This window comes from Mytilus galloprovincialis, chromosome 12 (assembly GCF_965363235.1).
Source record: "Mytilus galloprovincialis chromosome 12, xbMytGall1.hap1.1, whole genome shotgun sequence".
Classification (NCBI taxonomy): domain Eukaryota; kingdom Metazoa; phylum Mollusca; class Bivalvia; order Mytilida; family Mytilidae; genus Mytilus; species Mytilus galloprovincialis.
This window is the reverse complement of record NC_134849.1, coordinates 61,971,960-61,993,719: the sequence shown is the minus strand read 5'-3', so window position 1 is coordinate 61,993,719 and position 21,760 is coordinate 61,971,960. Positions and strand designations below refer to the sequence as shown.

Here is a 21,760-nt window from a genome sequence, read left to right as displayed (position 1 = left end):
CGGACTTCAATTAAACTGACTGAAAGATTATGATTTCATCATATGAACATCAGGCACAATCCTTCCCGTTAGGGGTTTAGTATCATACCATAATAACATATATGAGAAGAACATAACCCGTGTCATGCCAACAACTGTTTTTAGAATAAATGTGTTTAGTTCCGATGCAAAGACCTTATCAGTGACTCAATATTAACGCCAAAATATGCAATCTTTAATGACTTGACAACAGTATCGTAATTATATCCCTTCTTAATAAGTCTATTCAAAGGTTTTGTAAGTTTCTGAGGTGAATACCGACACCTTTGTGCTTTATAAAGAATATTTCCATAAAAAATTGGATGTGAAATACCTGAACGTATTAGAAGTCTGCATGTTGAGCTATATTTACGAATGATGTCTTTATACTGATGATAAAATTTGGTAAATGTTTTGACTAGTTTGTGATATCGAAAACCCTGGTGTAATAATTTTTCAGTAATACATAAATTTCTTTCGTTAAAATCTAAAACATTGTTACATACACGAGCGAATAGTACAAGTTGAGATATATAAACACCGTAAGATGGTGACAAGGGAACGTCACCATCTAAAAACGGATAATTAACGATAGGAAATGAAAAATCATCCCTTTTATCATAAATTTTAGTATTCAGCTTTCCATTAGTGATATAAATATCAAGATCGAGAAAAGGGCAGTGGTCATTGTTAATATTAGCTTTATTTAAAGTAAGTTCAACAGGATAAATTTCATTAATATACATACTGAAGTCGTCATTATTGAGAGCCAAAATATCATCCAAATATCTAAAAGTATTATTAAATTTGTTTATCAGATGTTGTTTCGATGGGTCTTTGCTTATTTTTGTCATAAATTGTAACTCATAACAATACAAAAACAGGTCCGCAATAAGTGGTGCACAGTTAGTCCCCATTAGAATTCCGATAATCTGACGATATACGGAATCCCCAAAGCGAACAAAAATGTTATCTAGTAAAAATTCAAGGGCATATATAGTATCAAAGCATGTCCAATTAACATAGTTTTTTTGTTTATTGCTACCAAAAAATGACCTAAAAGAGTTTGAACATATATATAGTATATACAGGGCATGTTACTTGGAAGTGTGTGGGGTACATCTAGCTGCAGCAGACTAGTCACCTGCATATTTTATGCACCAGTTTAAACCTGTCAGATAAAAAAATTCACTCTACCAAGTACTTTATCACTATATCACTATCAGGTTCACATTATATTTCAACCTATATTTATATTTAGCAATACACACTTATGGTTATATAACATCACAGTACCAAAATTGTACTCAGAAACCAAATTGCACCTTTTTAGTAAAAAAAAACTTCAAAAATCTTGCAAGTTTTCTTTCACCATTTGGAGTTCTCTTATTATCATCTTTTTATGATGAGCAAATTAAATTTGTTACCAGCATCCTTTTCTTCAAAAAGTAATAGTTAAAGCATGGAATAATATCAAATTGTTCGAAATATTTGAAGAAATAAAACAAAATCTGTTTATATCCCAGTTTTAAGGATTTGAAATTAACCATACATGTAATGTATCATCATGATGGATTGTTTGGATGTATTTTCAATCCTCTTTTTCAATGACTCTACATGGACTCAAAATTAAATTGGTGTAACTATATTGTAAACAAGGAAAGTCTACAAAATAAGCAAAGAATAAACTTTTCTCTGGTACATAAAAAAAAAAGTTGAGGACAATTTAGGTGCAATTTGGGTATTCTCATGTTAGCAACTTCACAACAGAACTACAAATTTATTTTAATGACCAAAAAGAGTACAAAATTAAAGGCAATAAAATGTTCTGCCACGCATAGCCTGATAGGACCACAGATGTATATTAAGCATATAAAAAACACCAAATTTTTTATGTCAGTTGAAATCAAACATATTTTAATTTTGGATCCTTTAAACTTCAATATGGACTAATTTGAAAACAGTTATCAGGTGAATCCACAAATTTCTATTAAAGCAGAAGTCTCTAACTACATATCTTCTTAATTTCATATGATAATAAGTCCTACAAAAATATTGAAAATGTGTACATTTAAATTTTTTTGTAGCTTCTCTCATGTGAAAGCAGTACCTTTTTGGTCACTATTTATGTGTTGCGTCTAAATAAGAATTGTAACACTTTATACTGACCGAACAGGTTAAACAAATACTTCTGAAGAAACCGAAAAAGAACACAACTTGAAACAGCACCAGCCATGCCAGTATACATGTATAAACTCAGATCAGAATAGCATGGACAATACAGGGGCGGATCCAGCCATTTTTAAAAAGGGGGGTTCCCAACACAGGACAAAGGGGGGAGGGGGTCCAACTACTATATGTCCCCATTCAAATGCATTGATTGGCAAAAAAAAGGGGGGTTCTGACCCCTGGAACCCCCTTTCAATTTCAATGCAATATGTTAATTCTATGTCCTTGTGAATACATCTTGAGGAAAGTTATCAATAAATCTGCAGATAATGCAATTTTATCAAGAGTTTTGTACATTTTCTGTTATAATTTTCATACAATCAGTGAAACATTTGGAATTAAAGGGAAAGAAGATCCTTTTGCCTCGCACTGGCGCATGTCAATTGTGAATATATACTTAGGCCGTGTCTGTTTTTTTCTTTGTTTTGCGTCAACTGATTCTGAGAAAACCTACCAGACAGCAAGGAAAAAAAACACACACAAAGAAAATAACACAAGAGTCTGCTTAAGTTCTGAACTGATTAACAGTGACTTTAGATCAATACTGTCATATCTAAGTGAAAGAGCAAACATGACAAACAGGAAATTTAGCAATGTACAAACTTGATATGACTATATTCTGAGAAATGGCCTTGGTATTTCAAACATTTCCCATTTATACTGAAGCCTTTGAGAAGAGACATGTTTTGATCTGAGATGTGTCATGTTGTATTAAAACCTATGCATAATCAATAATTCCCTCATGTATCAAATCAATAATGCTTTAAGCATGAATTATCTCCCATTTGCAGAGTTATCTTCCTATAATTGGAATACTTTATGTAAACTTTTTGGCAATATATTAATATTTTGTTCTGCATACTTTTTTTTCAGAAAATAAACTAATGAAATTATGTTTTATATCTTAATATCTTGTGGAATTAAAAATGTACATACTAATTTATCCTATCTTATCAGACAGTAGATATCATTTAAAGAAATTTATTAGAAATATTTGCAAAAACTACTATTTTTCATTTAAAAAAGTATAAAAATTTATTTCAATTATAAAATAAAATAACTGTGCAAATGGGAGGTAACTCTTGCTTCAAGCAAGTAAGGAACGCCTACTGTAAGACCTGTACCAAGGAAGAACCATTACAGTGAAATTGGTTGATCTTTTCAATATCAAATTTAGTGAATCTTAATATTAAAGCACATCAAAGGCACTCTTTTGTTGATTTGAATTAGTTTTTTCACAAAATTTGTCAGTCAGCTCAAAGCTTACATATGCACCAAACATTTTAACAGCATCTATAGCCTTGAGAGATGTATTCATTTCAATTTTTTCCCCGTTAGAGCTAGATGAAACAACATTTTATCAGAGTTTTATCCCCTATGGTGATAGGTTCATTGAATCTTGTATTTAACGTGTCTCTTATGCTGGCTACGTAAAGGCTCTCTAGGATCTGAGAAAAAGTTTCTGTGCCGGCGAGCGGAAAGGCATATGGAGCCAGAACGATCCTTTTATCTTTGAAAAGTGAAACACAAACGATCTCGCTCGCCGGCACATTTATACTGGCCATTTCTGCTGTCACATGTATCGAAGTCAAGATCGCTTAAACGCTTTAAATAAGGAGTTGTAAATAAGGAGTTGTTATTTAAAGCGCAAAATAGATTTGAGTATAAGAATACACAAAAACACGGCTGGAAAAACCCGGAAAATACGGATTTTCTACTGACAAACAAAAAAAAGTTTGTGTTTGTTTTTGACACAAATTGGCCAAAAACCTACCTGCACGCGGACGCAAAACAAATAAAAAAACAACTATGGCCTTACCAAATGTATTTTCTTTATCTTGATACTCACAGAGACATTATCAAGAAGACAAGTACATATCATAGGAAAAATACACAAATTACAGATAAAGTATTTAAAACACCCTATTTTAAGTACATCTCCTGCCAAATCAGTATTTGTTGCATCTATATATATACTAGATAAGTATAATCAATGTAAATAAGGTAATTTTTGGAAGAAAAACCCAAAATAAAAAAAAAAATACCCCCAATAATGTTGTACCATAACCCCAAAATCAATTCTAATCTTCCTTTTGTGTATTGAACCTCCTAGTGAAATTTCATGGAGATCCATTATCTTATACTCAAGTTATTGTCTAAGACCAAATGTGTCTTCTTGAAAACAACTATGACATGATTAAGCATTACTGGAAAGCAAATTTTTGACATGCTTGTATTTCCCATTTCCATTCTCAATCTTATTTTGCTGTCATATAAGAACTTGAAAAGTAAGCTACACCATGTACATGTATAAACAAAAACAAATATATGCAAGAAATGACATAAAACCATAAAACCGACTCTGAATTTAATAGTACATGATATTTATGTAGAACTCACAAACTTGAGATAATCAGAAATACAAATGGTTTTTATTCGAGTCAGATTTTTATTACCGAAACCCTTCAGCGATATCAATTAAAATTATTTAGTCAAAATTTAACACTAGTATTAAGGTTTATCATAACAGTCAAATTGGCAAATATGGCCTTAATAATAATTATCACCTAAAAAAATTCTGTGTACAGACTGACATATGTGCTGTTTGGGAAGTTTTTTAGTTTTTAGATATATAAAAGTTAAATTTATTTTGCATACCTGAAAGATAAAATCATTTTTGGTAAAGATCTGGATTCAAAATATTTTTTTTGTCCTATGCTTGAACAGATTTTTTTTCATCAATTTTGGAATCAGAATTTTTTTCAGGAAAAATAGCATAACCCCTCATGCCTTTTCAAGTTCTATGTTTGCTCCCTAAACATTTTCCATCTGAACTTTCTTTTAGACATAAACAATACGTTAATGTAGCCTTCGACATTCGTTCTGAACAATCATGAAATATTTGCCACTGGATGTTAAACAACAAACAACCATCAATACATAGGACATTGTCTTAGTATAAAGCTGGCATTTAAGGTAGCGCCTTCCTCATATTAGTGTTTATTTCTTTATTCAAAATATTTTTTGACCACCATAGTGTTTAACTATTTAAATATAAAAATACGATGAATGTATGTCAATGTATTGTTTATACTATTTTGAAATTTTCTAATAACTTTGTTATCATTTGACCTATTACTTATAGTATCCAAGAAACAAACTAAATAATGAAAACTAAACTTTGACCAACGAACTACCAAAATGAGGTCAAGGTCAGATGATACCTGCCAGACAGAAATAAACAGCTTACAATCCTTCCATACAACACATATAGTTGACCTATGGCTTATAGTTTAAGAAAAAGAGACCAACACACAAAAACTTAACATTGAGCAATGAACCTTGAAAATGATGTCAAAGTCAAATAAAACCTGTGAGACTGACATGTTCATCATTAAATAATCCCATACCCCAAATATAGTTGACCTACATGTATTGCATATAGTATTAGTAAAAGGACCAACACTCAAAAACTTAACTTTGACCACTGAATCATGAAAATGAGGTCAAGGTCAAATAAAAACTGTGAGACTGACATGTACATCATAAAATATGTCCATACCCCAAATATATTTGACCTATTGCATACAGTATAAAACAAACAGACTAAAACACAAAAACATAACTATAACCATTGAACCATGAAAATGAGGTCAAAATGACAAGATGACACCTGCCAGTTGGACATGTACACCTTACAGTCTTTCCATACACCGAATAAACTAGACCTATTGCTTATAGTATCTGAGATATGGACTTAACCACCAAAACTTAACCTTGCTTATTGATCCATGAAATGAGGTCGAGGTCAAGTGAAAACTGTCTGACGGGCATGAGGACCTTGCAAGACAAGTTTTAAAGTCATTAGACCATGACTAAGGGGGCTGAGCCAAATCATCTCCATGGAAATGAAATATGCTAATACTTATACAACTGCATACCAAATATCATTGACCTACCACTTGCGGTTCCCCATAAACTAGACCTAATCACAAACTGATACATTATTGACGACGTCGCCGCCAGAAACAGCATACCTATTTGTCGTTAAAGGCGAGACAAAAAAACAGACCAAAACGCAAAAACTGAACACTGAGCAATTAACTGTTGAAATGAGGTCAAGGTCAAATAAAAACTTCAAGACTGACATGTGCATCATTAAATATGTCCATACACCAAATATAGTTAACCCATTGCATATAGTATTAGAAAAAAAAAATCCAAAACTAAAAAATTAACTTTGACCACTGAACCATGAAAATGAGGTCAAGGTCAGATGACACCTGCAAGCTAGACATGTACACCTTACAATCATTCCATACACCAAATATAGTCAGCCTATTGCATACAGTATAAGAAAAACAGACCAAAAACACAAAAATTTAACTATAACCACTGAACCATGATGAGGTCAAGGTCAGATGATATCTGCCAGTGTCAAATGTAGTTATCCTATTACTTATTATAAGAGAGAAATGAACATTACAAAAAATCTTCACTTTATTTTCAAGTAGTCACTGAACCACGAAAATAAGGTCAAGGGCAATGGACATGTGACAGACGGAAACTTCATAACATGAGGCATCTATATACAAAGTATGAAGCATCCAGGTCTTTCACCTTCTAAATTATAAAGCTTTTAAGAAGTTAGCTAACGCCGCCGCCGGATCACTATCGCAGGCTGGACTCTTTTATCCATTTACTCTTTTTTTATTACCATTGATTTTTTTTCCTTTAACTGAGATACTCATATAATTTGGCAACAAATTTTGGAATAATAAAATTATCCCCTTTTAGTAGAACTAATCACCCAAAATGCGCAAGTGGCCATGATTTTGATTTTGAAAAAAAATTAACTTCTTTTATATGATCGTCTATGTTCATGTGTTTTATAGTAAAATTTAGCCATCTAAGTCATGTAAGTCTATAAAACACTTTCATAATTTTAGTTTAATGTTTAACCTTGAGAAGAAAAAAATCCATTTGACCAAAAATATCTTAGACATCATTTTAGTGATGCATTATTTACTAGTTGAATACTGAGCCTTTACTATAATATATTACCTCATGTGTTTTAACGAAGGGACTGATGCCTCCTTCTTCTACTAGATATCTTGTGACATGTAGCTTTCCCCACTCAGCAGCATGATGTAGAGCTGTATTACCATAATTCTATAATTATACCAAATAACATGTAAATATTATGTTTACTACTTTGTTACCAATATAAATAGTATACAACATATCCTACAACTGATATAAAACTTGTCTGATAAACAGGATAATGTTGTGTAATAAATAAAAAAAAATGTATATCACATGAATCAGTGGTCAAAACTGAACAAAATGACCAGTCAAACTTGTATTCATATTGTACATAAACAACAAAAAAAAAACAAATTTTTTTTGTGGGATGTCAGAACTTCCATCAGAAATGTCATGTTAACCTATTTTCAAGAAATGCATAAAATATTTATATCAATGGATTCAGTGCAATGCACAGAGATAAATGATATCTCACTTTATATAATTCTAGCAAGTATTTGTTGATATAATAATGAAATCTGTCTGATTAACATGGTTCAGAATAATGATCAATTTAAAAAAAAAACTTTTTCAAAGAAATATGAAAAACAGTTACATTTCCTGATTTAGTACGAGGAGACAAGTAAAATGAGACCCCACTTTATATGATTCTAACAAATAATATTAGTTGTTCATTAAACCTGTCTCATTAACAACATTATTTTGTGTTGATTAAAAGTAATGTAATTAGATTTAGTAGATAACATACATCTCTGATATCTTTGTTACATCTGTTCTCCAGGAGAAGTCGAGACACTTCCACATGTCCTCCACCGGCTGCCAACATTAATGCTGTCCATCCATACTCCTGGAATAATACAACTGACATCAAAACTTGTCTGATAAACTGAACAATGTTGTGTAATAAATATAAACAAAATTAAATAGTCACATTACTTAAAACTGTCTGATTAACAACAGGATTTAGTGTAGATTCAGTAAAATCATAAATTTTATAAAAGTAAATTTTTCAAAGAAATATGAAAAAAGTTATATTTTCTGATTCAGCACAATACTACGAGTAAAATGAGACCCTACTTTATATGATTATTACAAATATTTGTTGTTCATTAAACCTGTATAATTAACAACATGATTTTGTGTTGATTAAAAGTAATGTGATTAGATTTAGTAGATAACATACATCTGTGATATCTTTGTTACATCTGTTCTCCAGAAGTAGTCGAGACACTTCCACATGTCCTCTCCTGGCTGCATACATTAATGATGTCCATCCATACTCCTGGAATAATACAACTGACATCAAAACTTGTCTGATAAACTGGACAATGTTGTGTAATAATTATAAACAAAAATGACCAGTCACATTAATTAAAACTGTCTGATTAACAACAGGATTTAGTGTAGATTCAGTAAAATCATTAATTTCATAAAAGTAATTTTTTCAAAGAAATATGAAAAAAGTTATATTTTCTGATTCAGAACAATACTACGAGTAAAATGAGACCCCACTTTATATAATTATTACAAATATTTGTCCATTAAACCTGTCTTATTAACAACATGATTTTGTTTTGATTAAAAGTAATGCAATCAGATTTAGTAGATAACATACATTTGTGATATCTTTGTTACATCTGTTCTCCAGGAGAAGTCGAGACACTTCCACATGTCCTTCCCTGGCTGCCAACATTAATGCTGTCCATCCATCATCCTGGAATAATACAACTGACATCAAAACTTGTCTGATAAACTGGACAATGTTGTGTAATAAATATAAACAAAAATAAATAGTCACATTAATTAAAACTGTCTGATTAACAACAAGATTTAGTGTAGATTCAGTAAAATCATAAATTTTATAAAAGTAAATTTTTCAAAGAAATATGAAAAAAGTTATATTTTCTGATTCAGAATAATACTATGAGTAAAATGAGACCCCACTTTATATAATTATTACAAATATTAGTTGTCGAATAAACCTGTCTAATTAACAACATGATTTTGTGTTGATTAAAAGTAATGTAACCAGACTTAGTTATATGTATTGTCTATTTACTGTGAGTAGTCAGGTCCAGACCATGTGTTGTTTGTTGTTATATTTGTTTGTCTATTTACTTTGAGTAGTTAGGTCCAGACCATGTGTTGTAGGTTGTTGTATTTGTTTATCTATTCACTCTGAGTAGTCAGGTCCAGACCATGCGTTGTTAGTTGTTGTATTTGTATGTCTATTTACTCTGAGTAGTCAGGTCCAGACCATGTGTTGTTAGTTGTTGTATTAGTATGTCTATTTACTCTGAGTAGTCAGCAGGGATGATTCCAGTTGTTTTCAAATGGGTCCCTTGACAATCAAAATTGGGAATTTTCATCAAATTGGGATTTTTTTCCGCATAAAATCTATGATGAAATAATATCATTTTACTGTAAAAACGGAAATTGTATCAAGTTTCACCTGTTTCATAGTGTGTGGATATCCTTTTTCATCATGATCTGTCGTGTATTTTCAAAAATGCGCAGACAGTCGGTTTTTTTTATTTGAGAGCCAGGCAGAACCTTTACGCAATTGGCGCCTATTGAATTTTGATAATTTATACGTTTTTCTCCCTGTCGAGGTCTGCTTTTAATATGTGATCCATTTTAACAAAAAGCATCTATTATCATGATTATCTATATGCTTTTACGAAATCAAATACTCCCATAGCATTTTCTTCAATTTAATTGAAGAAAATGCTATGGGAGTATTTGATCTAGTAAAAGCATATTTCATGTAAAGATCTGCTTTTACGAGAACTAAGGTATTGAGAAACGTCTCAGAAAAACACATAATAACAATTATGATAACATATCTTATCTTAACAATCTTTTGTTTACATCATTCTTATTCGGATCTTAAAACACTTTGAAGACGAATGGGAAAAATTGTAATTGCCTTAATCAGTGCAGGAAACATTTCCGGAAAAATCAATTTTAAAATATTTTTTTTCTGAATTGGAAATTTATTTTCACACAATTTTTTGGGGCCGCTGGAGGAATTGAGGGCCGCTAAGCGGCCCTAAACTATATAGTGGAATCATCCCTGCAGTCAGGTCCAGGCCATGTGTTGTTAGTTGTTGTATTTGTTTGTCTATTTACTCTGAGTAGTCAGGTCCAGATCATGTGTTGTCTGTTGTTGTATTTGTTTGTCTATTTACTCTGAGTAGTCAGGTCAGGTCCAGACCATGTGTTGTTAGTTGTTGTATTAGTATGTCTATTTACTCTGAGTAGTCAGGTCAGGTCCAGACCATGTGTTGTGTGTTTTTGTATTTATTTGTCTATTTACTCTGAGTAGTCAGGTCCAGAACATGTGTTGTGTGTTGTTGTATTTATTTGTCTATTTACTCTAAGAATTCAGGTCAAAAGCATGTGTTGTTAGTTGTTGTATTTGTGTCTATTTACTCTCAGTAGTCAGGTCCAGACCATGTGTCGTTTGTGGTTGTATGTGTTTGTCTATTTCCTCTTGAGTAGTCAGGTCAGGTCCAGACTATGTCTTGTAAGTTGTTGTATTTGTTTGTCTATTTACTCTGAGTAGTCAGGTCCAGACCATGTGTTGTAGGTTGTTGTATTTGTTTGTCTATTTACTCTGAGTAGTCAGGTCAGGTCCAGATCATGTGTTGTTAGTTGTTGTATTTGTTTGTCTATTTACTCTGAGTAGTCAGGTCCAGACCATGTGTTGTAGGTTGTTGTATTTGATTGTCTATTTACTCTATGTAGTCAGGTCCAGACCATGTGTTGTTAGTTGTTGTATTTGTATGTCTATTTACTCTGAGTAGTCAGGTCCAGACCATGTGTTGTGCGTTGTTGTATTTGTTTGTCTATTTACTCTAAGAATTCAGGTCAAAAGCATGTGTTGTTAGTTGTTGTATTTGTGTCTATTTACTCTCAGTAGTCAGGTCCAGACCATGTGTTATGTGTTGTTATATTTGTTTGTCTATTTACTCTCAGTAGTCAGGTCCAGACCATCTGTTGTGTGTTGTTGTATTTGTTTGTCTATTTACTCTATGAATTCAGGTCAAAAGCATGTGTTGTTAGTTATTGTATTTGTGTCTATTTACTCTCAGTAGTCAGGTCCAGACCATGTGTCATTTGTTGTTGTATGTGTTTGTCTATTTCCTCTTGAGTAGTCAAGTCCAGAATATGTGTTGTTAGTTGTTGTATTTGTTTGTCTATTTATTCTGAGTAGTCAGGTCCAGACCATGTGTTGTTAGTTGTTATATTTGTTTGTCTATTTACTCTGAGAAGTCAGGTCCAGGCCATGTGTTGTTAATTGTTGTATTTGTATGTCTATTTACTCTGAGTAGTCAGGTCCAGACAATGTGTTGTTAGTTGTTGTATTTGTTTGTCTATTTACTCTGAGCAGTCAGGTCCAGATCATGTAAGTTGTTATATTTGTTTGTCTATTTACTCTGAGAAGTCAGGTTCAGACCATGTGTTGTTAGTTGGTTGTTGTATTTGTATGTCTATTTACTCTGAGTAGTCCGATCCAGACAATGTGTTGTAAGCTGTTGTATTGGTGTGTCTATTTACTCTAAGAAGTCAGGTCCAGACCATGTGTTGTTAGTTGTTGTATTTGTATGTCTATTTCCTCTGAGTAGTCAGGTCCAGACCATGTGTTGTGTGTTGTTGTATTTGCTTGTCTATTTACTATAAGTAGTCAGGTCCAAACCATGTGTTGTTAGTTGTTGTATTTGTTTGTCTATTTACTTTGAGTAGTCAGGTCCAGACCATGTGTTGTGTGTTGTTATATTTGTATATCTATTTACTCTGAGTAGTCAGGTCAGGTCCAGACCGTGTGTTGTGTGTTGTTATATTTGTTTGTCTATTTACTCTGAGTAGTCAGGTCAGGTCCAGACCATGTGTTGTTAGTTGTTGTATTTGTTTGTCTATTTACTCTGAGTAGTCAGGTCCAGAGCATGTGTTGTAAGTTGTTATATTTGTTTGTCTATTTACTCTGAGTAGTCAGGTCCAGGCCATGTGTTGTTAGTTGTTATATTTGTTTGTCTATTTACTCTGAGTAGTCAGGTCCAGGCCATGTGTTGTTAGTTGTTGTATTTGTTTGTCTATTTACTCTGAGTAGTCAGGTCCAGACCATGTGTTGTTAGTTGTTATATTTGTTTGTCTATTTACTCTGAGTAGTCAGGTCCAGGCCATGTGTTGTTAGTTGCTGTATTTGTTTGTCTATTTACTCTGAGTAGTCAGGTCCAGACCATGTGTTGTTAGTTGTTGTATTCGTTTGTCTATTTACTCTGAGTACTCAGGTCACGTCCAGACCATGAGTTGTGATATTTGTTTGTTTATTTACAACGAGTAGTCAGGTCAGGTCCAGACCATGTGTTGTGTGTTGATGTATTTGCTTGTCTATTTACTATAAGTAGTCAGGTCCAAACCATGTGTTGTTAGTTGTTGTATTCGTTTGTCTATTTACTTTGAGTAGTCAGGTCCAGACCATGTGTTGTGTGTTGTTATATTTGTATATTTATTTACTCTGAGTAGTCAGGTCAGGTCCAGACCGTGTGTTGTTATATTTGTTTGTTTATTTATTATAAGTAGTCAGGTCCAAACCATGTGTTGTTAGTTGTTGTATTTGTTTGTCTATTTACTTTGAGTAGTCAGGTCCAGACAATGTGTTGTGTGTTGTCATATTTGTTTGTCTATTTACTCTGAGTGGTCAGGTCAGGTCCAGATCGTGTGTTGTGTGTTGTTATATTTGTTTGTCTATTTACTCTGAGTAGTCAGGTCAGGTCCAGACCATGTGTTGTGTGTTGTTATATTTGTATATCTATTTACTCTGAGTAGTCAGGTCAGGTCCAGACCGTGTGTTGTGTGTTGTTATATTTGTTTGTCTATTTACTCTGAGTAGTCAGGTCAGGTCCAGACCATGTGTTGTTAGTTGTTGTATTTGTTTGTCAATTTACTCTGAGTAGTCAGGTCCAGAGCATGTGTTGTAAGTTGTTATATTTGTTTGTCTATTTACTCTGAGTAGTCAGGTCCAGGCCATGTGTTGTTAGTTGTTATATTTGTTTGTCTATTTACTCTGAGTAGTCAGGTCCAGGCCATGTGTTGTTAGTTGTTCTATTTGTTTGTCTATTTACTCTGAGTAGTCAGGTCCAGACCATGTGTTGTTAGTTGTTATATTTGTTTGTCTATTTACTCTGAGTAGTCAGGTCCAGGCCATGTGTTGTTAGTTGCTGTATTTGTTTGTCTATTTACTCTGAGTAGTCAGGTCCAGACCATGTGTTGTTAGTTGTTGTATTCGTTTGTCTATTTACTCTGAGTAGTCAGGTCACGTCCAGACCATGAGTTGTGATATTTGTTTGTTTATTTACAACGAGTAGTCAGATCAGGTCCAGACCATGTGTTGTGTGTTGATGTATTTGCTTGTCTATTTACTATAAGTAGTCAGGTCCAAACCATGTGTTGTTAGTTGTTGTATTCGTTTGTCTATTTACTTTGAGTAGTCAGGTCCAGACCATGTGTTGTGTGTTGTTATATTTGTATATTTATTTACTCTGAGTAGTCAGGTCAGGTCCAGACCGTGTGTTGTTATATTTGTTTGTTTATTTATTATAAGTAGTCAGGTCCAAACCATGTGTTGTTAGTTGTTGTATTTGTTTGTCTATTTACTTTGAGTAGTCAGGTCCAGACAATGTGTTGTGTGTTGTCATATTTGTTTGTCTATTTACTCTGAGTGGTCAGGTCAGGTCCAGATCGTGTGTTGTGTGTTGTTATATTTGTTTGTCTATTTACTCTGAGTAGTCAGGTCAGGTCCAGACCATGTGTTGTGTGTTGTTATATTTGTATATCTATTTACTCTGAGTAGTCAGGTCTAGACCATGTGTTGTAAGTTGTTGTATTTGTATGTCTATATACCTCTGAGTAGTCAGGTCCAGACCATGTGTTGTGTGTTGTTATATTTGTTTGTCTATTTACTCTGAGTAGTCAGGTCCAGACCATGTGTTGTGTGTTGTTATATTTGTTTGTCTATTTACTCTGAGTAGTCAGGTCCAGACCATGTGTTGTAAGTTGTTGTATTTGTATGTCTATATACCTCTGAGTAGTCAGGTCCAGACCATGTGTTGTGTGTTGTTATATTTGTTTGTCTATTTACTCTGAGTAGTCAGGTCCACACCATGTGTTGTTAGTTGTTGTATTTGTTTGTCTATTTACTCTGAGCAGTCAGGTCCAGATCATGTGTTGTAAGTTGTTATATTTGTTTGTCTATTTACTCTAAGAAGTCAGGTCAAGACCATGTGTTGTGTGCTGTTATATTTGTTTGTCTATTTACTCTGAGCAGTCAGGTCCAGATCATGTGTTGTAAGTTGTTGTATTTGTTTGTCTATTTACTCTGAGAAGTCAGGTTCAGACCATGTGTTGTTAGTTGGTTGTTGTATTTGTATGTCTTTTTACTCTGAGTAGTCGGATCCAGACAATGTGTTGTAAGCTGTTGTATTGGTGTGTCTATTTACTCTAAGAAGTCAGGTCCAGACCATGTGTTGTTAGTTGTTGTATTTGTATGTCTATTTCCTCTGAGTAGTCAGGTCCAGACCATGTGTTGTGTGTTGTTGTATTTGCTTGTCTATTTACTATAAGTAGTCAGGTCCAAACCATGTGTTGTTAGTTGTTGTATTTGTTTGTTTATTTACTTTGAGTAGTCAGGTCCAGACCATGTGTTGTGTGTTGTTATATTTGTATATCTATTTACTCTGAGTAGTCAGGTCAGGTCCAGACCGTTTGTTGTGTGTTGTTATATTTGTTTGTCTATTTACTCTGAGTAGTCAGGTCAGGTCCAGACCGTGTGTGTTAGTTGTTGTATTTGTTTGTCTATTTACTCTGAGTAGTCAGGTCCAGACAATGTGTTGTGGGTTGTCATATTTGTTTGTCTATTTACTCTGAGTGGTCAGGTCAGGTCCAGATCGTGTGTTCTGTGTTGTTATATTTGTTTGTCTATTTACTCTGAGTAGTCAGGTCAGGTCCAGACCATGTGTTGTTAGTTGTTATATTTGTATGTCTATTTACTCTGAGTAGTCAGGTCCAGACCATGTGTTATGTGTTGTTATATTTGTTTGTCTATTTACTCTCAGTAGTCAGGTCCAGACCATGTGTTATGTGTTGTTATATTTGTTTGTCTATTTACTCTGAGTAGTCAGGTCCAGATCATGTGTTGTTAGTTGTTATATTTGTTTGTCTATTTACTCTGAGTAGTCAGGTCCAGAAAATGTGTTGTGTGTTGTTATATTTGTTTGTCTATTTACTCTCAGTAGTCAGGTCCAGACCATGTGTTGTGAGTTGTAATATTTGTTTGTCTATTTACTCTCAGTAGTTAGGTCCAGACCATGTGTTGTGTGTTTTTATATTTGAATGTCTATTTACCCTCAGTAGTCAGGTCAGGTCCAGACCATGTGTTGTTAATTGTTATATTTGTATGTCTATTTACTCTCAGTAGTCAGGTCAGGTCCAGACCATGTGTTGTGTGTTGTTATAGTTGTATGTCTATTTACTCTGAGTAGTCAGGTCCAGATCATGTGTTATGTGTTGTTATATTTGTTTGTCTATTTACTCTCAGTAGTCAGGTCCAGACCATGTGCTGTGTGTTGTTATAGTTGTATGTCTATTTACTCTGAGTAGTCAGGTCCAGATCATGTGTTATGTGTTGTTATATTTGTTTGTCTATTAACTCTCAGTAGTCAGGTCCAAATCATGTGTTGTTAGTTGTTGTATTTGTATGTCTATTTACTCTGAGTAGTCAGGTCCAGATCATGTGTTGTTAGTTGTTGTATTTGTATGTCTATTTACTCCGAGTAGTCAGGTCCAGACCATGTGTTATGTGTTGTTATATTTGTTTGTCTATTTACTCTCAGTAGTCAGGTCCAGACCATGTGTTGTGCATTGTTGTATTTGTTTGTCTATTTACTCTGAGTAGTCAGGTCCAGATCATGTGTTGTTAGTTGTTGTATTTGTATGTCTATTTACTCTGAGTAGTCAGGTCCAGATCATGTGTTGTTAGTTGTTGTATTTGTTTGTCTATTTACTCTAAGTAGTCAGGTCCAGATCATGTGTTGTTAGTTGTTATATTTGTATGTCTATTTACTCTGAGTAGTCAGGTCCAGACCATGTGTTATGTGTTGTTATATTTGTTTGTCTATTTACTCTCAGTAGTCAGGTCTAGACCATGTGTTGTGCATTGTTGTATTTGTTTGTCTATTTACTCTGAGTAGTCAGGTCCAGATCATGTGTTGTTAGTTGTTGTATTTGTTTGTCTATTTACTCTGAGTAGTCAGGTCCAGACCATGTGTTGTTAGTTGTTATATTTGTATGTCTATTTACTCTGAGTAGTCAGGTCCAGACCATGTGTTGTGTGTTGTTATATTTGTATGTCTATTTACCCTCAGTAGTCATGTCAGGTCCAGATCATGTGCTGTGTGTTGTTATAGTTGTATGTCTATTTACTCTCAGTAGTCAGGTCCAGACCATGTGTTGTGTGTTGTTGTATTTGTTTGTCTATTTACTCTCAGTAGTCAGGTCCAGACCATGTGTTGTTAGTTGTTGTATTTGTTCGTCTATTTACTCTCAGTAGTCAGGTCCAGACCATGTGTTGTTAGTTGTTATATTTGTATGTCTATTTACTCTGAGTAGTCAGGTCCAGACCATGTGTTGTGTGTTGTTATATTTGTATGTCTATTTACCCTCAGTAGTCAGGTCAGGTCCAGATCATGTGTTGTGTGTTGTTATATTTGTATGTCTATTTACTCTCAGTAGTCAGGTCCAGATCATGTGTTGTGTGTTGTTGTATTTGTATGTCTATTTACTCTGAGTAGTCAGGTCCAGACCATGTGTTGTGTGTTGTTGTATTTGTTTGTCTATTTACTCTCAGTAGTCAGGTCCAGACCATATGTTGTGTGTTGTTATATTTGTATGTCTATTTACCCTCAGTAGTCATGTCAGGTCCAGATCATGTGCTGTGTGTTGTTATAGTTGTATGTCTATTTACTCTCAGTAGTCAGGTCCAGACCATGTGTTGTGTGTTGTTGTATTTGTTTGTCTATTTACTCTCAGTAGTCAGGTCCAGACCATATGTTGTGTGTTGTTATATTTGTATGTCTATTTACCCTCAGTAGTCATGTCAGGTCCAGATCATGTGCTGTTTGTTGTTATATTTGTTTGTCTATTTACTCTGAGTAGTCAGGTCCAGACCATGTGTTGTGTGTTGTTATATTTGTTTGTCTATTTACTCTGAGTAGTCAGGTCCAGAACATGTGTTGTTTGTTAATGTATTTGTTTGTCTATTTACTCTCATTAGTCAGGTCCAGACCATATGTTAGTATTAGTGTGTCAGTGTTATGCTTTAAATGGTTAAACATCAGTTTTGTGTCATGAAATGTCTCATGTTTTGTGTAATGATATGTCTCATGTTCTGTGTTGAACATCAGTTTTGTGTAATGATATGTCTCATGTTCTGTATTGAACATCAGTGTTGTGACATGATATGTCTCATGTTGTGTGCTGAAAATCAGTTTTGTGTCATTAAAATGTCTCATGTTCTGTATTGAACATCAGTTTTGTGTCATGATATGTCTCATGGTCTGTGTTGAACATCAGTTTTGTGTCATGATATGTCTCATGTTGTGTGTTGAACATCAGTGTTTCGTCATGATGTTTTTTTCTAGTTCTGTGTTGAGCATCAATGTTGTGTCATGATGTGTCTAATGTCCTGTGTTGAGCATCAGTGTTGTGTCATGATGTGTCTAATGTCCTGTGTTGAGCAACAGTGTTGTGTCATGATGTGTTTCATGTTCTGTGTTGAACATCAGTGTAGTGTCACGATGTGTATCATGTCATGTGATGAACACCAATGTCATTATTTGGCTCTTGTTCTGTGTTGAACACCAGTGGTGTGTCATGTATCTCATGATATGTCTCATGCTTTGTGATGAATATCAGTGTTTTGTCATGGTGTGTCCCATGTCCTTTGTTGAACATCAGTGTTGAACATCAATGTTGTGTCATGATGTCATATTTTTTGCCGAACACCATTGTTGTGTCAAGATGTGGCTAATGTATCGTGTTGAACATCAGTGTTGTGTCATGATGTGACTCACGTTTTGTGTTGACCATAACAGTTACTGTAGTGTCCTGATGTGTTACATGTTCTGTGTTTTACACCAGTGTTGTGTCATGATGTGTCTCATGTTCTGTGTTGAACATCTGTGTTAAGTCATAATGTATCATGTTTTGTGTTGAAAATCAGTGTTATATCATAATGTATCATGTTCTGTGTTGAACATCTGTGTTAAGTCATAATGTATCATGTTCTGTGTTGAACATCTGTGTTAAGTCATAATGTATCATGTTCTGTGTTGAACATCTGTGTTAAGTCATAATGTATCATGTTCTGTGTTGAACATCTGTGTTAAGTCATAATGTATCATGTTCTGTGTTGAACATCTGTGTTAAGTCATAATGTATCATGTTCTGTGTTGAACATCTGTGTTAAGTCATAATGTATCATGTTCTGTGTTGAACATCTGTGTTAAGTCATAAGGCCAGGATTTTTTAATTTGTTGGTTTACGGATCCGCCGACCCGATTTTGCCGATTCCTAGAATAAAAATAAAATTGACTTTTCATGCTTTTTTATTCCCGCCGACCCAAACAAATACATTATCCCTGAAAATTAATTAAATGATTCTTTTTTTATGAAATGAAATACGTTTCTCAAAATAGACAAATCAATTATAACTGACCTTGAAATGTCGTTTACGCAAATAATTTTGCGGAACGAAATCTGTGTTTAAAACCCATTACACAATAAGTTCGTTTCCCTTATTTGTCATCAGTCTGTAAGATGCATAATCTCATAGAAATAGACTTGTCCAAATGTGGACAGGTGGAAAGCACCTTGGAAGTAAAAGTTCTGAATATCAACAAGTCCTTTAGAATTTTCTTGTTTCATGGATAATAAAAAAAAAAAATATCGTCCATTTGGATAAAAAAAACGGGAATGCATGACACTAGATTATAAACCCGATATTCTCTTTTTTTCCGTGGACGAGTCTATTACGTTTTTGACACGTGTGTTGAAACTTATTTTCGTACGACGTTTTTTACATTATTTTCTTTATCAGTTTTCGTTTTTGAAGATCATTACTCACCAAGTTTTCTGGAATTGATTAAGAGCTACATGAATTTGTTTTTCTTGTTTGTGAAAAGACGATTTAATTTCGTCTTTGTCTGTGAACACCCCCCTTTTTTACGGCAAATCATTAGACAATGTCATGCGATATTTATGACAGCTGAGCAAGAATATTTCATCGAACTAAAATTTGAAATGATGACAAAATAGCATAAAAAACATTTTGTTAGAATGGTGAAATGTATATTTATTTTGCATTTTTTTTCTGTCTTGAAAGATATTTTTTTTCTTTTTTTTCCCGACCGACCGACCCGACTTTTTCATGGGGAAAATCCGTAAACCAACAAATTAAAAAACCGTGGCCTAATGTATAATGTTCTGTGTTGAACACCGTTGATGTGTCATGATCATGATGATAAGTTTACCTACTATGTTACAAGTTTACCTTCTTGATATTCAATGTTACAAGTTTACCGATTTGATATTCAATGTTACAAGTTTACCTTCTTGATATTCAATGTTACAAGTTTACCTCCTCTTGATAATCAATGATAGCTCCGTTTGCTAGGCAAAGCTTCAATTCTTCTACACTTCCCTTTTCAGCAGCTTCAATAAGTTTCTGTAGGAAAGAAATAAGAGTTTACATTTAACAGAATGTAAAAAGTGTAGTAACTTAAATGTTTTTCACGCTAACGCCAGACAATAACTATTGAACACTTTAGAGTTACCAATTTTTATTGGTTAATACAAGGGAGACATTGTACTTTTTATACAATTATGTGACAAACAATGTGTGTGTGTTGGGGGGGGGGGAATTGAAAGCAGCCAAAAAATATTTTGTTTTGGCAAAAGAGGTGGTGAAAAAGAAAATAGACCCAGAGGAAACCCTGCTTATGCATTTTAATGATTACATTGTATACTGATCCTAAGTTTTGAAGAAGAAAAACACTTTTTTTAAAAACATTTGATCCTCACATAAAAAAGCTAATCTGAGTGAAAATTGTGTTTCAATATTTTCAATATAAACATGCAATTTATAACAACTTGGAAAGGAGCAGTGTAATTTTTGTATGTTTGATGATATAATTTTTTTGTCAGATTTACTTTGAATGTCTCTGAGCTTTCCCTGTTAAAGAAATAACAGTGTTGTTTTTAATATTTTAGCCTAAAAACATATTTTCAATCAAGAAAAAGAAATTAATAAATAGTGACTATTTAATGATCAAGTACCCTTTTTGCCAGTGGGGACATATTTGACATATTTGACACTTATGTGTTTTTACAGATGTTAATCACTACTTCCAAGTTTTATGACAAACAATAGGTAAGCTTTGGTAATTAAAATGAATAGACCTCTTTTGAGCTCGTTGCATTTCTGTCAAAAACTTTTTGTTTTCGTCACTTCTTTCCCATGTTGAGCGAGCAGTTAAAAAATATAATGTTTTATTGCACGAGTTATAATGGTTACAGTATTTTGTTCATAAAAAAGCTTCTGTTCCAAGTTTCTTTAAATTCCATGAAGGTTTGACAAGAAAAATTGATGTCTAAAAAAAAATTTAACAACAGAATGAACCTTACTGTTGACGCCGTTGAGGGAATCTAGGATCACATTGTCTCGCTTTCGCTACATAAATGTTGCAGGCTCGACAAAAACCACTCGACTGTTTGACTATAAAGAAGAAAAAATCTTACCTTATTCCAATCTTCCATATTTCCTAAAATAGAAAAGTAAATGTATAAATCTGTTGAGTAATTATTGCGTTTAAACCCGCTGCAATTGTTTGCACCCTTCCTAAGTCACGAATTTGATGTTCAGTAGTTGTCGTTTGTTGATGTGGTTCATAAGTGTTTCTCGTTTCTTGTTTTTTATATAGATTAGACCGTTAGTTTTCCTGTTTGAATGGTTTTACACTAGTAATTTTTGGGGCCCTTTATAGCTTGCTGAGCGGTGTGAGCCAAGGCTCCGTGTTGAAGACCATACTATAACCTATAATGGTTTACTAATAAATGGTGACTTGGATGGAGAGTTGTCTCATTGGCACTTATACGACATCTTCATATATCTATATACAGCAATACTATTCGGGTTGGAGAGATCATTTACACATCCTACAGCTCATCAGTCTTACAAAAGTCAGACTACGAAAGAGTGTATGGTACTTTGACAAATAGACAAGTTATTGCACAGCTTTCCACAATGAGAAGTGAATACTTTAGTTACCTATACCTTTTTATCTTACTAGTATTCAGAATATTTTAAGTCTATACAAAATTATATTCTTTTTTATCATGAAATCAACAA

At 33.6% G+C, this 21,760-nt stretch overlaps 2 protein-coding genes and 1 long non-coding RNA gene across 3 annotated transcripts in view; 1 reads left to right on the top strand and 2 right to left on the bottom strand.

Annotated features, from left to right (window-relative positions):
• The window catches only part of LOC143054482 (uncharacterized), a 225,374-nt gene that overhangs the window by 37,333 nt on the left and 166,281 nt on the right, over window positions 1-21,760 (bottom strand). The gene's annotated exons all lie outside the window — the stretch shown is intronic.
• LOC143054494 (uncharacterized) lies at window positions 2,643-3,752 on the top strand. The gene is made up of 2 exons (XR_012971701.1): window positions 2,643-3,398; window positions 3,510-3,752. It is a non-coding gene; the product is annotated as an uncharacterized LOC143054494 (long non-coding RNA).
• LOC143055147 (uncharacterized) lies at window positions 7,991-9,028 on the bottom strand. Its single transcript, XM_076228289.1, has 3 exons — window positions 8,909-9,028; window positions 8,477-8,575; window positions 7,991-8,140 (listed from the first exon to the last, which is right to left on the bottom strand). The coding sequence occupies exons 1-3, from the start codon at window positions 9,026-9,028 to the stop codon at window positions 7,991-7,993; spliced, it is 369 nt and encodes a 122-aa protein (XP_076084404.1).

Bases quoted from the DNA above. Each gene is read 5' to 3' on its own strand.
- LOC143055147 (XM_076228289.1), bottom strand. From the start codon at position 9,028: ATGTCAGTTGTATTATTCCAGGATGATGGATGGACAGCATTAATGTTG. The intron at 8,576-8,908 runs GTATGTTATCTA...GTATTATTCCAG, and splicing joins GTAACAAAGATATCACAAAT to GAGTATGGATGGACATCATT. The intron at 8,141-8,476 runs GTATGTTATCTA...GTATTATTCCAG, and splicing joins GTAACAAAGATATCACAGAT to GAGTATGGATGGACAGCATT.